General features: G+C 40.0%; 1 protein-coding gene across 1 annotated transcript; it reads right to left on the minus strand.

The window, feature by feature from the left end:
• Positions 1 to 17764: 17764 nt before the first annotated feature.
• Positions 17765 to 18768, minus strand: LOC117931055 (putative germin-like protein 2-1). Its single transcript, XM_034851904.1, has 2 exons — positions 18565 to 18768; positions 17765 to 18448 (listed from the first exon to the last, which is right to left on the minus strand). The coding sequence occupies exons 1-2, from the start codon at positions 18692 to 18694 to the stop codon at positions 17913 to 17915; spliced, it is 666 nt and encodes a 221-aa protein (XP_034707795.1). The 5' UTR covers positions 18695 to 18768; the 3' UTR covers positions 17765 to 17912.
• Between the last annotated feature and the right edge of the window lie 416 nt (positions 18769 to 19184).

The raw sequence follows: 19184 nt of genomic DNA on the forward strand, positions 1-19184 counted from the left end.
CTACAGTTGAGCCATCGTCTCCACATGATCCTCCCACCACCACATGATCATTTATCTATTTTCTTTTCTGTATTTTTTTTACTTTAATAGAACTCGTAATCCCATGTTTTTGATGTTTTATAGATTGGGATTGGATGTATTACTTGTTTTTGCTCCACAATGTACTTTCTTAAAGTAATACATATCTATCATTTTTTAGTATACTTGGCATAATCTTATTTTATTTCCTCTACTCATAATTTTTGTTGTTTTTTGAAACATGTGGTTCCTCCCATTCTACTCAAACTCCATGTCACTCAGGAGGCACCACTTCTTCCCTGTATTTTCAATCGTTTTTGCCACATTGAGGGCAATGTTCAGCTTGGTTGGGGGGAGAGTTAGTTGAGGAAGGAAGTCTTGTTATTAATGCTAAGTTATTTTGATAATTTAGTTGCTTTTTACCTAATTTTTAATTTTTTTTAAAGTTTTTATTCTACTTTCCATGGTAATTAAGGAAAAATTCTCAAAATAAAATGGGAGAAATTGAATTTTTGTCTTTTTACTTGACTTAGAGTTTGTATTATGCTTACTAAAGTTGATGAATTTTTGAAACTTCTATGAATTCAACCTTATGTCTTCCACTTTAAGCTATTCATACACTGTGCACAGTAGGTTCCAATTATAAGATGAAAAACTATTTTGCCCTTGACTTAGGAAAATTTAAACTTGGTACCTTTGACCTCATTCTAATAGTGTTGGGACACCTTATAAAAGGCCAATGAGCCTTTGAAAAAAAAAGAAAAATGTTTTACTTGCCTTGAAACCTGAGCAAGGTCTGAGGGGTATATGGTGAAAATCTTTAAAACCTGGTGTCCTAAGCCTTCATTGGTTGGGAGTCACCAACCTTAATGCTCGTTACAAGGGTGAATAGGTGGAGTTTAATATACTGTAGGTGGTTGGGTATTAAAATTCATTCTCAAAAGTTTGGGGTAAAATCCGAGGAATTAGTGGTTGAAAGATCCTTAAAGCTTGATGCCCTAAACCTTAATTGGTTGGGAATCATCGATGGACCCCTGTTACATGGACAATTTAGAAAAGAATACCTTTAAGCCTTGTACTCCTACAATGAAAAAAATTGTGAACCATGAGGTGCATTCATAGCCTATTGAAGGTTGTCAGTTTGCTAAGTGTTGAAAAAGAACTAGGTTGGGGGGAGAAATTAGTTCAGCATACTATATTCAGAAACTAATAAGTAACACTTAGATTTTTGTTGAAGAGTAAGGTTTGGCCTTTTGGGAGTGGAAACTTTTTTAAAGCTTAAATTTGCATAATGCCTTCTCTTTATGAATAGTGATTAGGCAAGGTATTTGATAACTCTTGTTGAAGTTTGGGTTTTATATCTTTAATGTTCCATGTGAGAGTTTGACCATCATGCCACTTAAATTTTTTTGAAGTGATCAACATGATTGTGTAAATTATATTATTGTTTATTTTTCTTTTTCTCTCCTTCATTGCTAAGGGACTAGCAATATGTCGGTTGGGGAGAGTGATTACTACTCAAAAAGTGCTATTTTATAGCTTGTAATTAACTCTTTTAAACACTTTTGAGTAGTAGTTATTACCTTTTAACTCAATTGGCATGTTAAGGACCCTTACAATCGTTTCTAATCAAAATGTGTTAAGTTTTGGTGTTTTTGATAGGTTTTTGATCACCAAAGCAATCCAAGATTGAGGAGAATTCTATAGAATCCATGACAAAACAATTGGAAGCTCATTTACAAGAAGAACCCAAGCTTTAGAGCTTTATAGTCCTTTGCCAAAAGCAAATCATGAATGCAAGGAGGGAAAACAAAGAGAGAAATCTAACATGAAGAAGTTCAAGAGGATAGGAACTGTTGAACACATTTAGAGAACTTCTAGGAGTTCATTTTATGCATACTATATTTCGTTTCGAAGCTTGGGAAGTCAGGAGTCCAACGCTTGAAGCAGTGCACAAATCATAGCTGAAATGAAGAAGTTATGTCCATTGGAAGCAAATCGCACCAAGCTGAAAGGCAATTTTGCAAGCTGCGAAATCACAAAGTGTTGGCTGCGAAATCAGCCTTTTCGTGTGAAATGGAGACTTTTAGCTTGCGAAATTTCACAGCCCATGTTGAATGCTATGAAATCCACCTGAGTGCTTCGAGATATTTGTGACCGACTATTTTAGATTTTTTCTTCAAATATTTGTTGTTTAAATCCTCATTTTCTCCTTGTAATCCACCAATCATAGGATTCCTTAGTTAGTAAGTAAGAACAAAGGGTAAATAACCTCTTATATATAGTTTGTAATTTTCTTTACACAGACATCTCAGGAAATTGTTCTTAAAGACCAACTTTTTGTATAGTCTTGAAGGAAGTAATACACAGAGCTTTGCTCTGTCTTACCTACTCATTTTGATTGTATTTTTCTCACTAGCCAAACAAGCTCTAAGGATGTTTTCTCAGAGAATGAGTGGCTAGGATTTTTGTCTCTTAGATTTAAGGAAGCTGGGTAAGGTGCTGAATGTAAAAATTGGAAGTTTTGTTGTTTCAGCTTCTAATGAAGAGAAAATGTGACCCGTTAATGGTTTCTATGTTTTTAGTTAACTTAAAACTCCTTAAAATCACCTGGGCCAACACTTGGTAAGACAAGTGATTTCCATCCATTGAGATGCACTAGTTTATCTTTTGCGAGCCTTTGGGAGGTGGTTCAAAGGTAGGATTTTCTAGAATAGCCAACACTTGGTAAGCTTTTAGACTCTAAGGAGACATCCATTAGTTATCTCTTACGAGCTTTTGAAGGGAAATCCAAGGTTAAGGATCATCTTAAATGGCAAATCCTAGGTGAGAGGCACGAACCATTGCAAGATGAATTAGTGAGAGGGATTTACTGTTTGAATCCATAAAAAGGGAAGCATGTGTACCACACCGGTTCGAGAAATAACTATATGTTAAATCTCCAATGCGAGGAAAAGATTCAAGTGATCGGAACTCTATTTCTGTATTAGGAGCCTGACCCTAGTGATCCAAAAACTCCAAGAAACACTTTTCTTTATTAGTAATTTCAGTTACTATTTTTGGTTAGCTTAAAACCAATCCTTTTTCAACCAAAGATTATGTTTTCTTTTAAAGCTAACCTTGAAATGAAAAAGAACCAATTCAACTTTGAATTAATATCAGTTGTAAGTTGAAAACCCTTCCCAGTGAACGATCCTAGAGCCACTACGCTATGCTAGCTGAGGCTATCCTAGTACATGGTGATATAGGTTATAAATTTTGTTGATTACTCCCGTCTGAGGATCGAAATGAAAGTACACCAGTTGATTGAACACCAATCAATAGGACATACACCAGCTGGGCACGGAATCATGCACCAAGCAAGTCCCTTGAGTATTCAAAACGTTTTGTTTTTACACAATTTTAGTTAAACTAAGCTCCACAATATTATAAAACATTGAAGAAAAACCAATGTTTTAAATATTGGATTGAACCAATCGGTTCAACCAGTTAGAATGTTGATTGATGGCCTTTTTAGTCTAGTTGATTAGAGGGAACTGCTCCTATGTTGCATTAGTCTTAAATAGTCCAAATTAATGGTTCGACCATTAAACCAAATGGATTGTCTGGTTTCCCTTGAACTAATATGTTGATGCAAAGTCAACTAAAGTCAGATCCTCTTTATGTTGTGCCACTCAAAGCTTCTACCCAGCAACAGGGGACTGGGTAAGCTTCTTCCCTACACAAAGGATGTTCGGACAGGTGGTCCGGGTACACCCCTTTGAAGGTTAAGTCATACATAATTAAGTCAAACTCTTTAAAGAATAGAATGAATAAGCTAGCATTAGTGCGCGTACTTGGGTTATGCTTCAGGAGGGTTTTTTATAGTGCTCAAGAGAAAGCCACTGTAGTGCTAAGTAGGCACTTTGACCTTCTCTGTAATGATGGCTGCCTTGCAGGCAGTAGGGTAATCATTACAGTTTAGGGCGATTGGTAGGTGTTGTCAGAAGTTGTGTCATGATGCAGTTGCCTTTTGTTCAACTTGCTGGAGGTATGGGATAGTGTGTGATAATCCATTGACATGGACGTAAGGATTGGGAAAGATCCCATTTGCCACTTCTATGTTAGATGGAAATGATTACAAGCAGAAAATGAGAACTTGAAAGCTAGTTGGAAGATATTGCCTGTTTAGGGAGTTCGGTGCCATTTACCTCATGCCTGTGTGGCCCGGATGGAAGGATCTAGACATTATTATGGTTATTCGAGCTGTACCGAGGGGAGTGACATGTGGAAAGGAGTTCCCACAATGCCCTCTTTAACTCGTGTACTTATGTCCGGATAGAGGTGGATGGGTTATATGTCTCTTCGAATCACCTCAATGTTCATGGGGCATGTGTCGCTTGGGGGATTAAATGAGGGTCGCTTTCACCGAGGTTGCTGTTAGGCAGCGTGTCACTTCGGGGTGCGCTTTCAAGCGGCCTGTATTTTGAGATCTCTAGGGTTTTGGTTTCCTATAAATAGTGGACTTCAAACCTTCTAGGCTACATTTTTGGACATTCTTGCTTTTAAAGCTTCTTCTTTCTCTTCCAATCTTCTGCATTTGTGCTTTTGCAACTTTGGTCATTACTCACCATTTCCTACGGTTTCACTGTTTTTCCCAGGCCTGCATTAAGCAAGCCTTGTCTCTGCTAGCGGATGTCTTTTCTAGATATTGGTAAGCTCGTTCTTCCTTTACATTAGCTTCTTCTTTTTCACTATTCATTTGGTTGTTGTTAGGGTTGTTTTTGGAGTTTTGTGATTTTTTGGGTGTAAAATGGACGCTATGAGATCTAGTGTGTAGGGTTTTAGTGTTTTTCTTGAGGAAGGTCGTTGCTGTTGGGGGAGGGGGGAAAGACTAGTAGCATTCGCTAGAGTTAGGGCTTTTTGTGTCTTCCTCTTTCTGCTTCTTTTCTAGTGGTCCCTTAGAGGGTACACACAGACATTTTGTTCCACAGTCGTTGTGGTGGTGTGATGGGAAGAGAGGAGGGGGAAGAGAGAGAGAGAGAGAGAGAGAGAGAGAGAGAGAGGTCCTTGGCTAGGGCTTGCTTTGTAGAATGGGTTAGGTAACTTGCCTAAATGTGGGCTTTAGACCTGTATTGGCCGATTGCTACGCATCTGATGTAGAGGGTTCGGGTGATTGTTTCTAACGATCTGCGTTGTGTCATATAGGTCTCACACAGCCCCGTGCTTTAGTATGTCTGCAAAAGAGGACATTGTTTCTATTAGTACGACTGGTAGAGGCCAAAAAGGTGGCCGAAAGGGTGCAGGTGTCGGATGTCCCTGGATGGAGCGTCCTACCAAGCTTATTTCTGAACAGGAGTTTCGAGAGTGTTTTCACATTCTAAACAAAATTTTCGTACTCTTGGCAGATGATGATCCCACACCCACTGAGAAACAGTCTCATAATGCCATCTATTTTAACAATGAGTAGTTCAATGCTGCGCTCCGCTTTCCCTTTCCTTCACTCTTCAAGCAGTTTCTTCATTATACCAAGATCCTTTCGGCCTTCCTTCATCCGAATGTTGTTAGGGTGCTGATGGGTGCAACATCTTGGACATACTTTTCCACCTGGACCTCTTCTTGTTAGAGGTTTTTTTCGTTTACACAATAAAGATGAGTCGGAAATGAATATTCAACATGTCCGCTCGCATTCTCTCTCTCCAATTAGTGATAGGGCTTCCAGATTCCAACAAGGGTGGAGCCAGGGGGCACGTCCTTGTTTCTGGTCCTTGGGCTGGCTTACTTGAGAATCCAGACCGAAAATTTCACCCGTGCCGCTCATTGTAGATTCTGGGTAGAATAAACTATAGCTTTCTTTGCTTGTCTCTTATTGTTTACTGACTGTAGTCTTGTTACTGATGTTTTTGGTCACATGGTGTAGGCAAAGAGAGGAGAGGTCGGCTTTTGGAATGGGTGGAGAAGGCCTCATTTTCTTAACAAGTTGTTTGTGATATCTGCAAACGAACGAAATTACTAAACCCTTCTGACGGATCGAAATTTGTTGGTAGTGGTCTGGGAGCGTCGGTCATATGTTCTTTCTATCCTTCCTCATTCACTCCCTAAGGTCCTGGTGCCCAGTGAGCACCACATGATGAAGGATCTCCCATTTTACAAGGTTACGTGTGTGAAAAACGCAAAGACATGCCAAGACCGACTAGACCAGAGAGAGAAGAAACGTCAGGAGGAAAACGTTAAAGCAAGCTCTAGGCGCAAGTCGTTCGGCCACTAGCTCCGCTACCTGTTCTTTGACCAAGAAAAAGAAACCTACTGCTCAGCCCACTAAGAAGGCGTTGGCTCTGCCACTTGAATCTCCATCTACCTCTGCTTTTGTATCTTTCTCCACGGCCAGCACCGAGCAAGACCTAGTGGCTGACTCGTCTTTTGCAGGGGCCAAGCCAGAGATGGAGGTTGAACCTGTGGTGCCTCGTATTATCTGAGGCAGAGGAAGATGAAGACATGGCGGTGAACATAAGAGTTGGCTTCAAGGAGAGGCAACACAAGTGCCTCTCTGAATTCATCGTACTTGCTCATCCTCCTGCCAATAAATCTTATGTGGAGGTACTCAGCGTGGCGCCCATTCTAGATATTTCCCTTGCACCAAAGCCCTCGACTGATGCTGTAGGGCCCCGTCGTGTGTCAGCCGTAAGGCCTTCTCTTGGAAAAGATGCTCACCCTGAGCGAAACAAGGCTTCCACTGGTCTGACTCCTCCCATCGATGACTTTGTTGAGTGGGTGGCCTTTGTTCCCTCTATTCCTCCACGTCCTTAGGCGCCTCTAACTCCCAGCAAGGAGGAGATGGCCGAACTTCTAAAGTAGGTTCCTTGCTTTACTGAGGCCGAACCTCCTATAACCAGCATGAGGTACTTTTTCTCGGCCACTAAGCGGGTCACGGTAGATCTAAACAATGATAACCCCATTTCCTTTGCAGCTCGACTTCCATTTGGCACCCCAGAATCCGTCATCTCTCGTATCCAAACTATGCAGGATTATATAGTTGTTGAGACAATGGAAGTGGTAAGTCTTGCCTCTCTTTAGTTTTATGGTTCCTTAGCTCTGACCATTTGACACTTTTCTTACTTTCGTTTCAGGTGGTGGCCGATGTTCGCAATCTGATGCAGTAGCGTGCTCTACTCTTCAAACGACTGGAGGTTGCTGAGGCCATGAGGGTAGTCATTACTCAACAAATGGACGATAGTGAAGAACTCCGCTCCAACCTAAGGCTAGCAGAGGGTGAGCTTGTTGCTAGTCGGAAGGTTGCTGATGAGGAAGTCGAGTTACTGAGGAAGGTAGAGGAGGGGAAAGAGGTGGCTAATGCTGAGGCACGCCGACTAAGAGAGGAATGTGAGACAGTAGAGGCTAAGTGCAAGAAAGCCGAGTAGGAGAACGAGCGATAGGAAATGGAGAAGCTCCGGATGGGGTTTGCAGCTTAAAAGAAAGAGCTAGAGGGCGAATATCAGAAACAGGTAGATGACATGTTCTTCTTCGGCTATCGATATTGCATGAAAAAGAATGGCATCACTCAGGATACCCTCAGCTATCCTTTAGATTATGAGGATATAACAACCGTCGATCCTTCCCAAAGAGATGGATATGCTATTGCAGCCGGCCTCCCTGGTAGGCATTAACTACACGCTTATACTTTTTCCTTTAATTGTCCTGGTCGGAAATAGCCTTGTAAATGAACAATTTTACTTCTAATACATATTTTTTTTTTTTTCGCGCACATTTCATTTCATATAGGCCAAACTTATTGATAGTATTGCTTTAAGTTAGATACATTCCAGGGGTGGAGTAGGGGTATTCCATCCAGTGTTTGTAGATGATATGCCATCGAGTCCCTAGTCTTAGTCACGACATAAGACCCTTTCCAATTTGCTTGGAGTTTTTCGACCTCTTTTTCGACCGTGTTCTTAGAGACTCTTCTGAGGATTAAGGTTCCGATTTTGAATATGCTTGATCGGGCCTTTTTATTATAATGGGCAATAGCTCTTTGTTGATAGGATGCCAACCGGATGGATGCGTTTCCTCTTACTTCGTCTGCCCAGTCTAAATGTATTTCAAGCCCTTAATTTTCATTCATTTGACCTTGGACGGTTGTTTTAGCTGTGGGCATGCCTATCTCAGTTGGAATGATTGCTTCCATCCCATACACAAGGGCGGAAGGAGTGGTTCCAGTAGGTCGTTCAGTAAGCCCACAGGACCCCGGGCAGTTCATCTACTCATTTTTCTTTGGCCTCTTCCAGCATTCTCTTTAGCGTAGTGAGTAGGGTTTTGTTTGTTGCTTCTGCTTATCCATTACTCTAAGGATAATGAGGCATGGAATATAGGTTCTTGATGTTTAACTCCGAACAGAAGGTTTTGAAGGTAAAGTTGTCAAATTGTGGCCCATTATCTGTTATAATTGCTCGTGGGATCCCGAATCGGCAGACGATGTTTCTTCAGATGAACTTGGAGACGTCTTTGTCTTTGATGCTAGCATAGACTTCCCCTTCTACCCATTTTCTGAAATAATTAGTGGCTACGAGTAGGAACTTTTTCTGCGCGGCTATGACGGGTAATGGGCCGATTATATCCATCTCCCATAGTGCAAACGGCCAAGGACTCGTGATCGGATTGAGGACCTTTGGCACCGATCACACCTTCTGACATAGTTTTCAACGTCTCACCTCATGGTGGGCCAATAGTACCCTTGCGTGTGAGCGTGATGTGCTAAGGTACGTCTGCCTGCATGATTCCCGTATATGCCCTCATGGAGCTCGGCTATGATGTACTGTGCTTCTGGATCGCTCAAACACTTGAGGTACGAATCCCCAAAAGATTGTTTGTAGAGGTTGTCCCCGATTAGAGTGAAGCGGGCAACCTGTACCCGGATCTTGTGCGCCTGTTTTTCTTTTCCAAGTAGTTCCCCTGTCCGAAAATACTATACAATTTTATGCATCTAATTGGTGTCCGTCTCACTAGTACTACATATTGCTGTCGTTGCTATTGAGAACGTGGTTTGGAGGTAGATGGATAGTAGTACTACTTCATTTACAAGGAGAGTAGTAACTATTCCCTCTAATGCGCTAGTCTTTAAGTTTTCTATTCGAGGTACTCTCTCGACGACCCATTCACTTAGTTTTTCTAAGCTGGCTTGTACTAGTGTGAGATAAGGAGCCGTGCGCTTATCCTTAGCTTCATATTCTCTTTGGATTTGCCCAATGACTAGTTGAGAATCGCTGCATATTTTCAACTTAGCTACTGCTAAAATAAGGGCAAGGTCTAGTTCAACTAGAATTGCTTCATATTTAACTTCATTGTTCGAGGCAAGGAAACCTAGCCGGATAACCTGTTCTAATAGCTTCCCAGCTGGTGATTGCAAAATTAGGCCTACCTCGTAACTGAAGACTCGGGATGCTCCATCCACCTAAAGTACCCACCATTCTTCCTCAGAGGAGTCCGTTGGATGGGATGGCTTTTGGGGGAGCTCAACTATAAAGTCTGCCATGACTTGTTCTTTTAATGCCAGTCTAGGCTGATACTTGATTTCGTATTCACTCAGCTCTATGACCCACCTTAGCATTGTCCTGGACATATCCGGTTTATGTAAAATGCTTTCGAGCGGTTTATTCGTAAGTACAGTCACTTGGTGGGCTTGAAAGTATGGGCGGAGCTTTTGGGCAATGCTTTTCAAAGCCAAGGCTGTTTGCTCCATCTTGGAGTATCGGGTTTCTACGTTGACCATTGCTTTGCTTACGTAATAGATGAACCTCTGTTCTTTGTCTTTTACGTGACAAAACAGAACAACACTGACTGCACAGTCAGACATGGCTAAGTACATGTAGAGATGTTCACCGGGTTGGGGGCTACTCAGAATGGGTGGTTGGGTGAGATAGCATTTGACTTCGTCGATGCCTGTTTACATTCATCCGTCTAGCCGGTCGCGTTTGCCCCATTTAGTGTGAGGAAGAAAGACCTTAGCTTGTCCGTGAAATAAGCTATAAAATGTCTCAGTGTAGCTAGGCAACCCGTAAGCTGTTGCAACTCCTTCTTGCTACTTGGAGCCGATGTCTCAAGGACGAATTTTATTTGATCTGGATTGACTTCGATTCCTCTTTATGTTACCATAAATCCTAGAAATTTGCCCCCGCTGACACCAAATGAGCACTTGGCTAGGTTAAGCTTCATCTTATATATCCTCATCAAGCGGAATGTTTCTTCTAAGTGTTGGGTGTGTACGCTTTAGGTTTTGCTTTTTACCACAATATCATTGATATAGACTTTTATGGTTCGACCGATTAGGCGTTTGAAGATCTTTGTCATCAGCCTTTGATAAGTGGCTCCAGCATTATGGAGCCCCAGTGGCATAACCTTGTAGTAGTACAGTCCGTGCGACATTACGAAGACTATATTCTCTTCATTTGGTTGGAATATGGGGATTTGGTGGTATCCGGAGAATGCATCTATGAAGGAGAGCATTTCGTGTTCGGTAGTGGCGTTTAATAATTGATCTATTTGTGGCAACAAAAAACTATCCTTCGGGCAGACGTCGTTCAGATTGGTATAGTCGACACATACTCGCTATTTTTCACATTTCTTTGGAACAACCATCATGTTCGCTAACCAATTGGGATATTCAACTTCCTTAATAAACTCGGATGCTAGCAATTTGTGTACATCGGATTGGATGATCTTTTGCTTATCTGGGTGGAAGCATCGAACCTTATGGCGAATGGATTGCGAGGAAGGCATGATGTTAAGCCAATGTGAGGCTATAGACGGATGGATCCCGGGCATGTCAGAGTGAGTGCACGCGAAGAAGTCTTTGTTTTGCTGAAGCACACTTTCGAGTACTTTTAATTCTTCTAGTGCAAGGAGGGAGCTGACATAGGTGACACGGTTATTATCGTTTAAGAGATGCAAAGATTGGAGTGGGACAACTACAAGCATATTTTTTTTCGTAGGGTTTTGTAATTTCTATTGTTCCTCTGTATTCGATGGTTTCGAGCGTGGCTCATTACTGCTTGGGAGTTAGGACTCCAATGCCAATTGATAGCACTGGCTTGCAACCAGTTGACTGCCAAAAAGGTCGATCTGCTCGTCCTCGGTAAAGTAGCTCATTATCTGATGATATGTAGAGGGAATGACCTTCATGATGTGAAGCCATGTGTGCCCCATGATGGCATTGAAAGAGGATAAATCCTTTACCACCGAGAATCACACATTCTGATTGGACTAGCTTGTATGGGCAATACGACGTCTCCCAGGAAAGTTGTTGAGGCTCCATTGAATCCAGATAGTATCCGCTGGAGGTTCTCTAAGGCGGATGACAAGAGTCCCATTTGACTATATGCCGACACCTACAAGAGGTCAGTTGAGCTGGTTGGATTGATCAGGGTGTCTTCATGTGGCTGTGGGACCTAGTTGGGGTTTACTGGAGGGAAGGTGATTATCCCGTCCACTGGTCGTGCACCCCCACTTGGCAAGCTATGTTGGATGGAGCTGACTTGCTCCCTCACGGAGGCCGCTCGCAACAATCTTTGCCTCTTTCATTTAGAATTGTATTTTTCATCAATGGGGCCTTCGTGAATGTAGTTGATGACAACTCTAGGAGCTGCTGAAGTTATGGGGGCTTGGGCGGCCAAATCCTGAGTTGTTTTTCGTTGTCCTCCGGTTATACAGACGTACTATTTTAAGTGTCCAATCCTGATTAGTCTTTCCACTAAGTAGTGGAGACTTCTATATTGTTCCATGGTGTGGCCATGATCTTTGTGATAGACACACTTCTGGTTCTGGTCCTGCTTTGCCGGATTTGTCTTAATAGGCTTCAACCATTTGAAATTAGACAAATCACGGATAATGGGGAGGAGCTTGTTGTATGAGATGTTGAGGGGGAGTAGGCCAACTTGGCTTGGCTACTGCTAGCTATCCTGCCTCTTGCCGGTTTGCCTTAATTGGTTTGAGGGCTTAGAACTTCCGGCATGGTCGTTTCTGGCAAGTCGACTAGTGACCAAGACTTGTTGTGTAGCTGCGCAGACATTGTCTTCGAGCATGGAGTACTTGTTTGCCTATTTGAACATATCGTACATTGTTGTTGGTGGCTTCTTAGTGAGAGACTTGAAGAACTGTGTACCTAGACGAATGCTTTTTTTGAAGATTTGTAGGATGACGTCCATGCTATAAGATTCCACTTAGAGCACGGCTTGTCCGAACCATTTCCTGAACTTTCTCAATGATTCACTTTTCTGCATTTTAAGGTTTTGTAGGATACTTATGTTATGCTTGTGTCGTGCTGAACATAGGTAGTGTCCCACAAAGGCTTTCGATAGATCGCGAAAATTGTTCACGGAGTTCTTTGGAAGGTGGCGGTGGAACCACGAGAGAGTTTAGCCATGTAGGCTAACTGGAAAGACTTTGCATAACAACACGTCATTCCCTATGTCTAGGGTTATGAGCTGTTTGTAATGCATGATATGGTCGAACGGATCGATTGTTCTGTCGTATGTCATAAATTTCGGCACCATGAACCCTCTTCAGGGCTCATAGTTGATGATGTGAGGGTTAAAAGGCGTGGAGAACATGTCGTCCAACCTTTGACTAACAGATCTGGGCGGACCTCGATCTACTAGAACTCTTGCTTGTTGTTATGCTGGGGAATGGGAAGGCCACTCCGGCATGATTGCTGCAGCCGATGGACCAAGACAGAACTCCTAGGCTGCTGCTACCCATGGTCTTCCCTCCACGCCAGGTGTCTGAGGTCCCAACCAGGCTCGCATCACGTCAAATAGCTGCGACTTCTTATTGCGCCTCCTTTTTGTTGATATGTGGGTAGAGTCAGAACTTTTTTCTAATGGCGCTTGGCGAACTGGTAGAAACTTCTCATCAGGCCGTATCTCCTGACTGCTAGAAGGGAACTTTGCGTTCTTAGGGAAGGACACTTCATCGTTATATTGGGAATTTGTTCGTTGGCTTTTAGGTTGTCGGCTATAAGAGGGGCCTGATGATGATACTGGGCGTGCAACACATCATTCTCTTCTTTTAAGTCTCCTCGTCTCACGTAGTAGGGATTGTACCTATCGCTCATTCTCTTGTTGGCGTTTTTCCATGTTTTCACTCCAATCAAAGTAGCCTTTGCTACCCATGGCTCATGATCGGCTCCTTGAGGGCGTTGACATCCTTAAACGTTCCCATAGACGACGCCAATATTGATGCAAGGTCAATTGAGGTCAGATCCTCCTTATGTTGTGCCACTCAGAGCTTCTACCCAGCAACAGGGGACTGGGTGAACTTCTTCCCTCTACAAAGGATGTCCGGACAGGTGGTCCGGGCAGGCCCCTCCGAAAGTTAATTCAGGTATAGTTAGGTCAACTCTTTAAAGAAGAGAATGAATAAGCTAGCATAAATGCGCGTACCTGGGTTATGCTTCGGGAGGGCTTTTTATAGTGCTTAGGAGAAAGCCACTATAGTGCTGAGTTAACACTTTGACCTTCTCTGTAATGATGGCTGCTTTGCAGGTGGTAGGGCAACCATTACAATTTAGGATGGCTGATAGGTGTCGTTAGAAGTTGTGTCATGATGTAGTTGCCTGTCGTTTCAACTTGCTGGAGGTATGGGGCAGTGTGTGATAATCCATTGACATGGACGTAAGGATTGGGGAAGATCCCATCAGCCACTTCTATGTTAGATGGAAATGATTAAACGCAGCAAAGAGGGACTTGAAGGCTGGCTGGAAGATGTTGCTCGCTTAGGGAGTTCGGTACCATTTGCCTTATGCCTGTGTGGTCCGGATGGAAGGATCTGGACATTGTTGCGGTTATCTGGGTTGTACCGAGGGGAGTGACACGTGGTCTGACACATGGAGGGGGGGAGGGGGGTGGGTCCCCACACAATCAACATTATTTTGACCAAAATCACAATGCGAGTCCCTTTCATTTCTGGCCCAATGAGCTTTGACTATAGCCTAATAACATGCTCTAGTCCAATAATATGTTTGAGGCTTCAAGGGTAAGCAGGGACTAAAAGATCCAATGCTTGGACCGCTGGGCAATGCAACCAACTTAGTAAATGTTTCAATAAAATAAAATATAAATATAAGATATTGAGTATATTTAACAAATATAAATATTTACATTCACAATTATTTTATAATAATTATATAATGTAAGTATAAAAATAATATAATAATTTTTAAAAGTTTAAAATAATAAAATAGATAGAGATAAAATTAAATATTAAAATTTTCTTTTCATTTTAAATGTATTTTCATAGTTTAATATTATACATACTCTATTTAATAAAATTTATTATATTAATATATTTATATTTATCATTACCATTTAATTTGACATTTCAGATATAAAATAGGAAATATTTTTAAAATTTTTAATTATATATATATATATATATATATATATATATATATATATATATATATATATATATATATATATTTTTTTTTAAATTTTTTTTTATTTTAATAATATATAAATTATATATTTATTACGTCATTAGTTTGATTGTGGTTCAACTATCGATCCGACTAGTGAATCGTGAATCGGCTTATTCAATCATCAGTTCAGTTATAAAAATAATAAGAAAAAATGTTTATTGAATAATCCCTACATACTTTTTTACCTAACAAAAGAGTTTATGATTTATTTCACTATAGTAAAGTACTTCATATTTGAAGAGAATTACGCCTACAAAGGTCTTAGTAAATATCTTTTATTGAAAAACTTTATGCAAGGAGTTAATTCCAATTACATATATATATATATATATATATATATATATAAACACCAAAAATTACATTATACATATGAATTAAATGAGCCTTGCATCACCTTGTTCACATAGAAAAATAAAAGTTGGAATATATAATTAAGAAATGGAAGAAATATTTGGAAGGATATTGTGTTGTGAACCCTGAATGACTTCGTTCTCATGCCCTGGATCTCGTAGGGTGCATGTATCCATCTCTACGCATTTCCAAATCTATCGCAGCGAAATAAAATGACAATAAAATCAATTTAGAATAAAGATTTAGAGATTTGAACCTCATATTTGGATTTGGATGTTCCTAGATCAATTCCTTATGATGAAGAATACGTCTGAATAGTCTGGAGGTCTTATACACCCAAGATCTTCCTCCTGATAACTTGAAGCATGATCTTAACACTACAAAGTATGCTCTTTGGAAGGATGAAAACCTGGATTGTCTCTTTTTCTCTCTTTCTAGAGGTGGAAGACAACTAACTCAAGGTATTACTAGGAAACCCTAACCCATAAGAGGGTATTTATAAGGTTGTCCACTAGGCTTAAGTGGCTTGAGTCCATCAAGACTTGAGTCACTTAATCTAGCCCAAAATGAGTCCTAATTGATTAATTATTCATATGGGGTTATCTAATTAATCAATTAACCTAATCTAAAGACCTTGTTTATTATCCATTGTGCAACCTTACATAATAACCAAACGCCCTTATGTACAAGAATGAATCTAGAGCCAATCCAACCCCTATAAATAGTGTCATCATGATGAGCTTAGAACAAGGACCACTAGGAATCAACTAAAGAGAATCCAATCCAACTCCCCTAGAATCCAATTTTGAAGTTGATTCAACATTCCATTAAAGAGAATCAATTGCATTCTAGTACCATATGTAAATAACGAAATAAAGCTCAGCTCTGTGACCTACTATCCACTGTATACAAACTCCTCATGAATTGGTGTCTGTAATATAGTAAGATAGTGTTATCATCTATCAAGATTACCTCTCAAATGCTTGAGTTACAAATTCCACTTATTATGTGATCAACTGACATACTTTAACTCCAAGGAGCATATGTCAAATTCCATTAAAAGAATTACTACGATACTACAAATTTCATGATCACATATCCTTTAGACCACCCAAGGGGACACATTGTCTCAATCCCATGAGATATCATGGTGCTTTTATTGAGAATACCTATTGCCACCAGCCTCCATCAATAGTGACCCAATCCAAATGGATATGTGACCACTTTAGGATCTCACCCATAAGTTAAAGCCTCCTATTGATTTTGGCATAAACTCAATATCTTTTCAAGGTTGAGAGTCCATGCAGTATAGTAGCTTGGTGAATCATGACAATTGATAACCTTGCGTCATGATTTACTGTAGGTCATGTCTAGTGTGCATCATATATACTAGTGCACTTATCATGGAAAACATATCCCAATGGCTAAGACAAGTCATCTCTTTAATTAGAAAGTGGTGAACTATAGTATCTATTGGATTGTCCAAGTCCATGAATTGACTGTGGACAACTTATCTACTTATAAGAAACTCATGACTTATATCTTCTGTGCAATTCTTAATGCACCCAAGTCATGTACAATATAAGAGACACGAGTTGAATACTAAAATCAATGTAAATACACTCAAGAGATAGTAAGGAGATAGATAAATCTAACTTTGTTACATTATATCTTGCTTTTAAGGGTTCAATCCCAACATATTGTTGAGACAATGAGCTCTTGTACTATCTTTGTTGGCAATTCTATTCTTTTTCATTTCATTTTGGTATAGGAATATTTTTAAATAGTGACTTTCTCTCGATTTAAGATTTGAGGTTGTTGTTCATTCAATCGGATTGTCACAAGTAAATTTGAAAATGTTTGTTAAAGGTAAGTTAGTTTTTTTAATAAGGTATAATTGAATCAGGAGTTTTAGAATATAGCTAAAATGTATTAATTAATTTTTGGCACTTTGAGATTTTATTTTATTTTATTTAAGAAAATTCTTTTCTTAATTAAGTTTTGTAAAGTTGATATTTTAGTTTTTTCCATTTCCAACCCTCTAGGCTCCTAGGCTTATATATACCACAACTAAATATGTTTTTGAAGGAAACTTTGAGAGAATATACTAATTTGCTCTATTGCCCTATCATTCCCAATCTCTCAAGAAAGAATTCATATGATTGATTTTTAGGTTGTTGGAAGGACCTATATCCCCTCAGAGGTTGAGAGGAATCCACTAGAGTATTGATGGTGCTCCGTCGCAGACATAGATTAAGTTATAGGTGTCAAAGATCGAGTAGGTCTTTAGGGTAAAACAATCAAGTAAATTTGTGTACTTTGATATCAAATAATGGATTGTCGATTAAAGGTGTTAAACCTCGTGGTTTTTATCTACATAGTTAGTGTGAGGGTTTTCCACGTAAAAATTTCCATGTCCCTTGCTTGATCTTTGATTGTTTGATTTTCCCTAATATCTCCAAGTTTAGTTTGGGTTAATTTATTTGTTGCTTATATTGTAACATTTAAAAACACCCATTCACCCCTAGGTGTTACACTTATCGAAATAGGTTTGGGCATTTAAATGAGTTGAGGTTAGTAGTATTTGAACATTTAGCAATTTTAATAATGAGAAGGATTCGGGCATGCCCGCTACAAGTGATCCTATATTGTGTGATGGGCCAACAATTTGTATTAATATTCAAAAATGTATTTTATGTACGAACTTCCGGTGGACTTAACAAACTAGAGAGATTTGACCTCAAGTTTGTCTCTAAACTAAGCTTCAAGTGCTACAAAAGCTTACATAAGTAATGAGACAATGTCATACCTTACGCAATCTGAAACATAAATTAAAAAAAGGAAAAGAAAAAACACCAATGCTTATGACAAATGATGGACACAAGTACCTTGTCAGTTTTGCAGCAACGGCTATGAAGTAATTGTAATTAAGGAAATTCAGAAATTGTATGTACATGAAAAAACACCTTCATTTTATTAGGATATAAAAAGAAATGATTGTCACACATTTCAGCAACGAATAGATATAAGTGATATCTAATCTTATGAATAGTAAGATGTGAATAGGTGAGTCATTCTAGTAGGTGTGGTTGTCAGTCTAGAACTGAGATTGAATATAGTCAACCACCTTCTTGTCCACTTGGAAGGCCTTTGTAAGAACATCAGCTGAAATTGCTGGCTTTGAGCCAAATACCGCATTGGCAATGGTGATCACGCCAGGGTTCTGGCTACTCAATGCAGCAATGGCGACTGCTTTTGTTTTTCCCACATTGAGCTGGAAGTGAATGAGACCCTCTGGGAAGACGAAAACATCTCCTTTGTAAAGGACCTTGCAGATGAGGCGGTTGTCGGGATTAGAGGTGACGAAGCCTACATAAAGTGTTCCCTCCAGGACGGTCAGTATCTCTGTGGCACGGGGGTGGGTGTGGGGAGGATTGAGACCATATGGAGCATAATCAACACGAGCTAGTGAAATGCCAAGGGTGTTGAGTCCGGGTATCTGAGCCACATTTGCCGGTGTGACCATTGACCCAAGTTTGTTTGAGGTATTTCCCGGAACCCGAAGCCCTGAAAAGAAGAAATCATTGGCTGTCGCAACCTTTGGATCTTTGCAGACTTTCCCATTAACAAACACTGCAAAGCCATAAACGCATTAGGCCGTGCTGCCATGAAATCATTGATATATAGATAAAGAGCATAAATCTGATCATCAAATGAACAAGACTAGAGAAAAAACATTAATATCATACCAGTGGTCTTTGTGTCATTCACAGCCACACAAAAGTCCTGAAGAGGACTAGGATCGGAGGCAGAGGCAAGGAAAAATGACATAGCCAAGAGTGCAATGCATGCGAGGGTGTTAATGACCATCTTCTTCATGTTTATGCAATGAATTCGCAAGCAATCCTTCTTTTGAGGAAAGAGCTAGCGCAATGAACTGCTAAGGTGGCTAGAGTTTGTTTTTGCTGTGGATTCGTTATGAGGGTTGGCTGTCTATTTATACCTGAAGAGTCTATGAAATATTGGAGCTTAGAAAGAGTCTTGTGTTAACTATTCAAATCCAAATAAAAGAGAAATGATTTAAATTACCAAGTCCTCAAAATTTGTCTTGGTTCATTAACTTCTATAAACATTTAAATATTGTATATAGCAAACGACTTCACTCTTGCTATGACATTTTCAATTGGTAAAACTTGTGTCCATAAATGCCACGAACTGGATGAGGAGTTCTTTGATAACCAGTTATATAACTTCTATAATGTTCCAATGCTTGAGTAAAAGAAATATTAGAGGAGTTCATCAATGTCCTTTGAGATGATTTTCTCATATCCCGATGACCTAGCTACCTGGTCTCCGCATATAAAAAATA

This window comes from Vitis riparia, chromosome 14 (genome assembly GCF_004353265.1).
Source record: "Vitis riparia cultivar Riparia Gloire de Montpellier isolate 1030 chromosome 14, EGFV_Vit.rip_1.0, whole genome shotgun sequence".
Taxonomy (NCBI): Eukaryota; Viridiplantae; Streptophyta; class Magnoliopsida; order Vitales; family Vitaceae; genus Vitis; species Vitis riparia.

What these genes read in the sequence shown, in the direction of transcription:
- LOC117931055 (XM_034851904.1), bottom strand. Translation starts at nt 18,694, where the DNA reads ATGAAGAAGATGGTCATTAACACCCTCGCATGCATTGCACTCTTGGCT. An exon ending in GAATGACACAAAGACCACTG is followed by an intron (nt 18,449 to 18,564) that starts GTATGATATTAA and finishes ATGGCTTTGCAG; the next exon opens with TGTTTGTTAATGGGAAAGTC.